The sequence below is a fragment of the Nansenia antarctica genome (genome assembly GCF_963989245.1).
Source record: "Nansenia antarctica genome assembly, chromosome: 2".
Taxonomy (NCBI): Eukaryota; Metazoa; Chordata; class Actinopteri; order Argentiniformes; family Microstomatidae; genus Nansenia; species Nansenia antarctica.
The window spans coordinates 28,612,930-28,622,087 of NC_137675.1; the positions used below are offsets into that span (position 1 = coordinate 28,612,930).

Consider the following 9,158-nt stretch of genomic DNA (forward strand, 5'->3'; position numbering starts at 1 on the left):
AAACAGACATGGCTATTTTGATGCAAGAATCAACAGAGTCCCTGAAGGTGGCGGTGGATTCACTGGGACAGCAAGTCGCACAAATCAACAGCCGTCTGTCTAAAACCGAAGCGGTGGTGGGTGACAACTTTGCAAAACTCACCGAGATGGAAACCGCGGTCGCGTCCCTGCAGTCCCAGACCGCGACACTTCTGGAGCGGGTTGATGATCTTGAGAATAGATCCAGGCGGTCGAACTTGAGAATAATCAACATACCCGAGGGAAGCGAGAGAGACCAGGCCCCAGCGAAATTCATATCCGACCTGATAATGGAGGTGACGGGCCCTGGTGTTCTCAGCGCTCCTCCCGAAATAGAGCGGGCGCACCGGTCCCTCGGCCCCAGACCTGGGGATGCCAACGCGAGGAAGCCTCTGGCTTTTATTGTAAAGTTTCTACGTTTCCAGGAGAAGGAGGCAGTCTTGAGATGGGCCAGGCAAAACAAGCTGGACTACGGCGGAACGGAGCTGAGAGTGTATCCTGACATCAGCGCGGCTCTCGCTAAAAAACGGGCTGCGTTCAACCCTGTCAAGAGCACTCTCTATCAGAAGGGAATTAAATTCCGCCTTCTTCATCCAGCCCGTCTCCAAGTCTCGTACAAGAACGAGGAACACTTCTTCGAGTCCCCGCGGAGCGCTCAGGGCTTTTACGACCGGCATGTTGCATCCACGGGCTCCATACAGACCAACGGAGAGCCGGGCGAGCTGGACTGAATGCGCGGTTGATGGACAACTATAACAGCGCCGGGGAAGTTTAACTTTGGTGACACTTTTTTTGTTTTCTTCTCAGTGCCTTTCCCTCTGTTCTAACTTGTCACAGCTAAGTAACACAGTAAGGTTGGCCATTTATTCATTATGAACAATTGAGATTATGTTTATCCCTCGGGCAGGCTATGGTACTGTAATTGTGTGGGCCAACAGGGCCTGCACACTGGGTTAATCTGAATGCGCGGTTGATGGACAACTGTAACAGCGCCGGGGAAGTTTAACTTTAGTGACACTTTTTTTTCAGTGCCTTTCCCTCTGTTCTAACTGGTCACAGCTAAGTAACACAGTAAGGTTGGCCATTTATTCATTATGAACAATTGAGATGTGTTCATCCCTTGGGTAGGCTATGGTACTGTAATTGTGTGGGCCAACAGGGCCTACACACTGGGTTCATTTTCTGGTAACACCAGTCCATCTACTCACTATATTTACCATAGTGAGGCTATGGTATCTCTAACACATTTACATTTCTTGTATAGATATACATTTACTCAAGTTGTTGAATGAAATCACATTTGTAAATGTAATGTTTTTGCTTGTGTGAATGTTACGCTGTCCTGTTGTATGGTATTCTGACAGACGGGAGTGGAAAAGCTGTCCCCTCCTTCATTCAAATCTGAGACTATTATCAGATTGTCAATGTTGAGGAACAGCAAGGAGGTGTGTGTGTGTGTGTGTGTGTGTGTGTGTGCGTGTGTGCGTGTGTGCGTGCGTTTGGCAAGGATGTACCTGGATAACGACGAGTTGCCTTGTATCGCTCCTGTGGAGGAAGGGGAGGTGGAGGCTGGAGGGTCGTCCAGCCGACAGCAGTGTGTCATCTCCATCAGCCCTAAGAGCTGGAGGGAACTCATTGACGTCTTTGACATAACGGAGCCCTTGATCAATGCTCCAAGCACACAGGCTCAGTCAGATCTGGGTACACCTGCACTAGACAACTAGACACCTGCACTAGACAATTTGCAATCGCCTCACCACATCACATGCATATACCACATGAGTTATTATTGATTGTATTTAGTATTTTACTGCCTTATTGTGTTTATTATTCTTTTATTTCCACTACTTTTGAGAGGGTGCTCGTTTCAAGCATTACATTGTACCGTTTACATCTGTATCCTGTTTCTATGATAAATATACACTGATTTATACACCGGTTAGTGACGAACGAAAGAAAAGAGGCTCTTGCAACATGCATAGCTATGACTGACTGGTCTGCTGTTTACGAGGTTGCGGACATCACCACCAAAGTAGCAAGTTTTAACAACTATATCCAGACAGCGATGGACATATGCTTGCCTGTGAGACAGAAAAAAATAACAACCGCGGACAAACCGTGGATGACGGAGAAAATAAAGCAGGCTATAAAGAAAAGACAAAAAGCCTACAACAAATGGGGGAAAGTTGGAAAATGGAACGAAATTAGAAACTACATCCAAAGACTTATCCACAAGGCCAAAACAAGATACTATAAAAATGAAATGCAAAATCTAAAGAAAAAGAACCCCAAGCAGTGGTGGGACTTTATAAACAAAGGCCTAGGACGAACTAAATCACCCGATGCAAGAATCACAATACAGGGTGTTGAAGAAAACACAGTTGCAGAAGCGCTGAACAACTTCTTTGCCAAGTCATGGACTAAAACAACACCCTACTGTGTTTTCCCACTACCTGGACCCCCCACACAAAGTGACATCTGTAGCATAGGTGAGATGAAGCTAGCCCTTACTCGGCTGGACCCCCGGAAAGCAAGTGGGCCGGACGGTATTCCAACCTGGCTGCTTAAAGAACTGGCAGAGGACCTGGCTCCGGTCATCACACATCTGGCCAACTGCTCTTACCAACAGGGGTGTGTCCCTGATATATGGAAAGAGTCAAATGTCTGTCCCATACCCAAAGGCCAAGACCCTGGCTCAATCTCAGACTGGCGTCCCATCTCCCTAACCTCTTGTGTAGGGAAAACAATAGAAAGATTTGTCTTGAAAAAGCTCATGCCCACTGTGCTCAACGTGTGCAAAAACCAATATGCATATCTACCCAAGCACAGCACCACAACGGCTTTAGTTAGAGCAATGCACACCTGGCTCACTGAAACCGACTCCAATCCAACAATGGTGAGAGTACTGTTGGCAGATATGTCAAAGGCGTTTGACCAAATTGACCACGGAACCCTGATGCAAAACATACTGGACTTGTTACTGTGCCCATCTCTGACAGCCTGGATACACAGCTACATCACAGGGAGGAGACAAAGAGTGGTGGCAAATGGGGCTCATAGCCCCTGGATCGAAGTCACATCTGGGGTGCCACAAGGGGGGGTAGCCTCCCCATATGTCTTCCTCCTCTATATGGCCACCCGGGATGCTATGTTTGAGGACACTCTTGATGTGGGATATGCAGATGACATTGCGCTGTCGAGAGCAATTCCCATATCCAACATCATGTCAGACCCATCAATGCCCCTGGAGGCACAAAGGCTGGACGAATGGGCAGCCAAGAACAAAATGGGAAAAAGTCGGTTGAGCTGCGCATATGTTTTGCCCGGAACCCACCACAACCTCCCCCACTGATGCTGGGGGGACAGGAAGTACCTGTTGTGGAAACAACAAAGTATCTGGGATACCATCTGGATCAAAAGCTGACTGGAGATGTGCACATTGAGAAGGCAATAAAAACTGCCTCCAAGCGGCTGCACTATCTCACGGTCATGGCAAGACACGGTCTACCTGCGGATGACCTCATCACCATCTACACACCACTCTCATCAGGCCGTGTCTGGAATACAGCTCAGTGCTCTTGGTGGGCTGCTCTAAAAAACAACAGGCTGAGCTAGAGCGAGTCCAGACACGTGCCTGCAGAATCATCAGAAGGAGAGCTGGTGAGATCTCACAACCCCTACCATCACTCCAGACAAGGAGGGAGGAGGCCGCAGTGAAGCTGGTCAGGAACATGCATGACGAGCAACACCCTCTGCATGACCTGCTACCTCCAACACGAGGCAGCTGCACTGCCAGGACACTGAGGAACCAGCACAAGCTGGCTGAACCAAAGGCCAAAACCAGCAGGCTGAAAAACTCAACCCTGCATACTGCAGTTAGACTGTACAATGACAATATCTAGACTCACACATAATACAGCATGGCTACCATGACTGCTACCTGCCCTTGCTTTGCCGCCTTGACTTATTTTTAAACTTTACAATTGTAGTGTAATTGTTGTGCTGCTAATATTGTGTGTCATATCTATGTAAGTTCTGCAGTTTTTCAGTGGGGCCTTGGCTCCACTGCAAGCATGAATTAATAAAATCAAATCAAATCAAATTTAATTTGATTTAAGTAGTTACATTTCCCTGACCCATCCCTCAATTGTTTACCAAAACAGTTGGCAGGGTGACCACTTTGTTGTTGTTTGAAACAGATTGCCTCATTAAATCTTAAATGTCTAAAAAAAAAAGAGTTCCCGGCCAGACAGAATGGGAGAGCGGAGAAGGGCGGAGACACAGGTGGTGATGACGATGAGGCAGGCTGCAGTCCCGTAGACATGAAGGATGATGATGATGACCCGGCTCGAAGGAGAGAGATCCGGAGCAAGTACAGAGTCCTCATCAGCACAGTGCAACAAAACCGAGAGGACATTTTGAAACTCGACAACAAAAAACTCACTGAGGTTTTGGAGGAGACCAACATACTTTATAAAGAAGTTTGTCAGGCCCCGGAGGCAGTGCTGGATGCCCAGCTCCTCGTTCTGGCAGCAGACCTTGGCAAAGAGAAGGCCAGCCAACTGCCTGCTGGGGGATCTACTTTTGACCCGGCTGCCTTTACTGAGAACCTTCTCTCCTTCATGGGGCTGAATCGATTGGAGGAGGAGGAGGAGGAGGAGGAAGAGAAGGATGGCGCAACCGGCGGTTACCTACCCGCTGACGCCTGGCAGAAATTGGCTAAGAGAGCAGAGTGCTGCTTCAAGACAGCCCCGACCTTCCACTACATGCTGGGCTCGTTCCTGGCAGAGCCGCCGCCACCACGGCAGCGGAGAGAGAGGCAGAGGAAGGTGCCTGGCAAGGACGCCGAGAGGACCATGCCCATGCAGTTGGAGGAACACGAAGAATCCCACCAGGAGGCAACTGAGAAGGAGGTAGAGAGGATTCTGGGATACTTGCGAAGCTACTTTGCTGATGACCCCACCACACCCATCTCATATTATGAGTTTGTCATTGATCCCAACTCGTTCTCGCGGACAGTGGAGAACATTTTCCATACGTCTTTTCTGATCAGGGACGGTTTGGCAAGGATGTACCTGGATAACGACGAGTTGCCTTGTATCACTCCTGTGGAGGAAGGGGAGGTGGAGGCTGGAGGGTCGTCCAGCCGACAGCAGTGTGTCATCTCCATCAGCCCTAAGAGCTGGAGGGAACTCATTGACGTCTTTGACATAACGGAGCCCTTGATCAATGCTCCAAGCACACAGGCTCAGTCAGATCTGGGTACACCTGCACTAGACAACTAGACACCTGCACTAGACAATTTGCAATCGCCTCACCACATCACATGCATATACCACCTGAGTTATTCTTGATTGTATTTAGTATTTTACTGCCTTATTGTGTTTATTATTCTTTTATTTCCACTACTTTTGAGAGGGTGCTCGTTTCAAGCATTACATTGTACCGTTTACATCTGTATCCTGTTTCTATGATAAATATACACTGATTTATACACCGGTTAGTGACGAACGAAAGAAAAGAGGCTCTTGCAACATGCATAGCTATGACTGACTGGTCTGCTGTTTACGAGGTTGAGGACATCACCACCAAAGTAGCAAGTTTTAACAACTATATCCAGACAGCGATGGACATATGCTTGCCTGTGAGACAGAAAAAAATAACAACCGCGGACAAACCGTGGATGACGGAGAAAATAAAGCAGGCTATAAAGAAAAGACAAAAAGCCTACAACAAATGGGGGAAAGTTGGAAAATGGAACGAAATTAGAAACTACATCCAAAGACTTATCCACAAGGCCAAAACAAGATACTATAAAAATGAAATGCAAAATCTAAAGAAAAAGAACCCCAAGCAATGGTGGGACTTTATAAACAAAGGCCTAGGACAAACTAAATCACCCGATGCAAGAATCACAATACAGGGAGTTGAAGAAAACACAGTTGCAGAAGCGCTGAACAACTTCTTTGCCAAGTCATGGACTAAAACAACACCCTACTGTGTTTTCCCACTACCTGGACCCCCCACACAAAGTGACATCTGTAGCATAGGTGAGATGAAGCTAGCCCTTACTCGGCTGGACCCCCGGAAAGCAAGTGGGCCGGACGGTATTCCAACCTGGCTGCTTAAAGAACTGGCAGAGGACCTGGCTCCGGTCATCACACATCTGGCCAACTGCTCTTACCAACAGGGGTGTGTCCCTGATATATGGAAAGAGTCAAATGTCTGTCCCATACCCAAAGGCCAAGACCCTGGCTCAATCTCAGACTGGCGTCCCATCTCCCTAACCTCTTGTGTAGGGAAAACAATAGAAAGATTTGTCTTGAAAAAGCTCATGCCCACTGTGCTCAACGTGTGCAAAAACCAATATGCATATCTACCCAAGCACAGCACCACAACGGCTTTAGTTAGAGCAATGCACACCTGGCTCACTGAAACCGACTCCAATCCAACAATGGTGAGAGTACTGTTGGCAGATATGTCAAAGGCGTTTGACCAAATTGACCACAGAACCCTGATGCAAAACATACTGGACTTGTTACTGTGCCCATCTCTGACAGCCTGGATACACAGCTACATCACAGGGAGGAGACAAAGAGTGGTGGCAAATGGGGCTCATAGCCCCTGGATCGAAGTCACATCTGGGGTGCCACAAGGGGGGGTAGCCTCCCCATATGTCTTCCTCCTCTATATGGCCACCCGGGATGCTATGTTTGAGGACACTCTTGATGTGGGATATGCAGATGACATTGCGCTGTCGAGAGCAATTCCCATATCCAACATCATGTCAGACCCATCAATGCCCCTGGAGGCACAAAGGCTGGACGAATGGGCAGCCAAGAACAAAATGGGAAAAAGTCGGTTGAGCTGCGCATATGTTTTGCCCGGAACCCACCACAACCTCCCCCGCTGATGCTGGGGGGACAGGAAGTACCTGTTGTGGAAACAACAAAGTATCTGGGATACCATCTGGATCAAAAGCTGACTGGAGATGTGCACATTGAGAAGGCAATAAAAACTGCCTCCAAGCGGCTGCACTATCTCACGGTCATGGCAAGACACGGTCTACCTGCGGATGACCTCATCACCATCTACACACCACTCTCATCAGGCCGTGTCTGGAATACAGCTCAGTGCTCTTGGTGGGCTGCTCTAAAAAACAACAGGCTGAGCTAGAGCGAGTCCAGACACGTGCCTGCAGAATCATCAGAAGGAGAGCTGGTGAGATCTCACAACCCCTACCATCACTCCAGACAAGGAGGGAGGAGGCCGCAGTGAAGCTGGTCAGGAACATGCATGACGAGCAACACCCTCTGCATGACCTGCTACCTCCAACACGAGGCAGCTGCACTGCCAGGACACTGAGGAACCAGCACAAGCTGGCTGAACCAAAGGCCAAAACCAGCAGGCTGAAAAACTCAACCCTGCATACTGCAGTTAGACTGTACAATGACAATATCTAGACTCACACATAATACAGCATGGCTACCATGACTGCTACCTGCCCTTGCTTTGCCGCCTTGACTTATTTTTAAACTTTACAATTGTAGTGTAATTGTTGTGCTGCTAATATTGTGTGTCATATCTATGTAAGTTCTGCAGTTTTTCAGTGGGGCCTTGGCTCCACTGCAAGCATGAATTAATCAAATCAAATCAAATCAAATCAAATTTAATTTGCTTTAAGTAGTTACATTTCCCTGACCCATCCCTCAATTGTTTACCAAAACAGTTGGCAGGGTGACCACTTTGTTGTTGTTTGAAACAGATTGCCTCATTAAATCTTAAATGTCTAAAAAAAAAGAGTCCACGGCCAGACAGAATGGGAGAGCGGAGAAGGGCGGAGACACAGGTGGTGATGACGATGAGGCAGGCTGCAGTCCCGTAGACATGAAGGATGATGATGATGACCCGGCTCGAAGGAGAGAGATCCGGAGCAAGTACCGAGTCCTCATCAGCACAGTGCAACAAAACCGAGAGGACATTTTGAAACTCGACAACAACAAACTCACTGAGGGTTTTGGAGGAGACCAACATACTTTATAAAGAAGTTCGTCAGGCCCCGGAGGCAGTGCTGGATGCCCAGCTCCTCGTTCTGGCAGCAGACCTTGGCAAAGAGAAGGCCAGCCAACTGCCTGCTGGGGGATCTACTTTTGACCCGGCTGCCTTTACTGAGAACCTTCTCTCCTTCATGGGGCTGAATCGATTGGAGTAGGAGGAGGAGGAGGAGGAGGAAGAGAAGGATGGCGCAACCGGCGGCTACCTACCCGCTGACGCCTGGCAGAAATTGGCTAAGAGAGCAGAGTGCTGCTTCAAGACAGCCCCAACCTTCCACTACATGCTGGGCTCGTTCCTGGCAGAGCCGCCGCCACCACGGCAGCGGAGAGAGAGGCAGAGGAAGGTGCCTGGCAAGGACGCCGAGAGGACCATGCCCATGCAGTTGGAGGAACACGAAGAATCCCACCAGGAGGCAACTGAGAAGGAGGTAGAGAGGATTCTGGGATACTTGCGAAGCTACTTTGCTGATGACCCCACCACACCCATCTCATATTATGAGTTTGTCATTGATCCCAACTCGTTCTCGCGGACAGTGGAGAACATTTTCCATACGTCTTTTCTGATCAGGGACGGTTTGGCAAGGATGTACCTGGATAACGACGAGTTGCCTTGTATCGCTCCTGTGGAGGAAGGGGAGGTGGAGGCTGGAGGGTCGTCCAGCCGACAGCAGTGTGTCATCTCCATCAGCCCTAAGAGCTGGAGGGAACTCATTGACGTCTTTGACATAACGGAGCCCTTGATCAATGCTCCAAGCACACAGGCTCAGTCAGATCTGGGTACACCTGCACTAGACAACTAGACACCTGCACTAGACAATTTGCAATCGCCTCACCACATCACATGCATATACCACATGAGTTATTATTGATTGTATTTAGTATTTTACTGCCTTATTGTGTTTATTATTCTTTTATTTCCACTACTTTTGAGAGGGTGCTCGTTTCAAGCATTACATTGTACCGTTTACATCTGTATCCTGTTTCTATGATAAATATACACTGATTTATACACCGGTTAGTGACGAACGAAAGAAAAGAGGCTCTTGCAACATGCATAGCTATGACTGACTGGTCTGCTGTTTACGA

At 48.3% G+C, this 9,158-nt stretch overlaps 1 protein-coding gene and 1 pseudogene across 2 annotated transcripts; both read left to right on the plus strand.

Moving 5' to 3' along the window:
- Positions 1 to 1,526: 1,526 nt before the first annotated feature.
- On the plus strand, positions 1,527 to 5,303 carry LOC308150073 (non-structural maintenance of chromosomes element 4 homolog A-like; the record flags this gene model as incomplete). Its single annotated transcript, XM_080522940.1, has 3 exons — positions 1,527 to 1,719; positions 3,201 to 3,314; positions 4,255 to 5,303. 3 exons carry the CDS (start codon positions 1,527 to 1,529, stop codon positions 5,301 to 5,303), a joined length of 1,356 nt encoding a protein of 451 aa, XP_080379066.1.
- A 2,500-nt stretch (positions 5,304 to 7,803) lies between these two features.
- On the plus strand, positions 7,804 to 8,872 carry LOC308150074 (non-structural maintenance of chromosomes element 4 homolog A-like; annotated as a pseudogene). Its single transcript has one exon. The product of its transcript is annotated as a non-structural maintenance of chromosomes element 4 homolog A-like (transcript).
- The last annotated feature ends 286 nt before the right edge of the window (positions 8,873 to 9,158 follow it).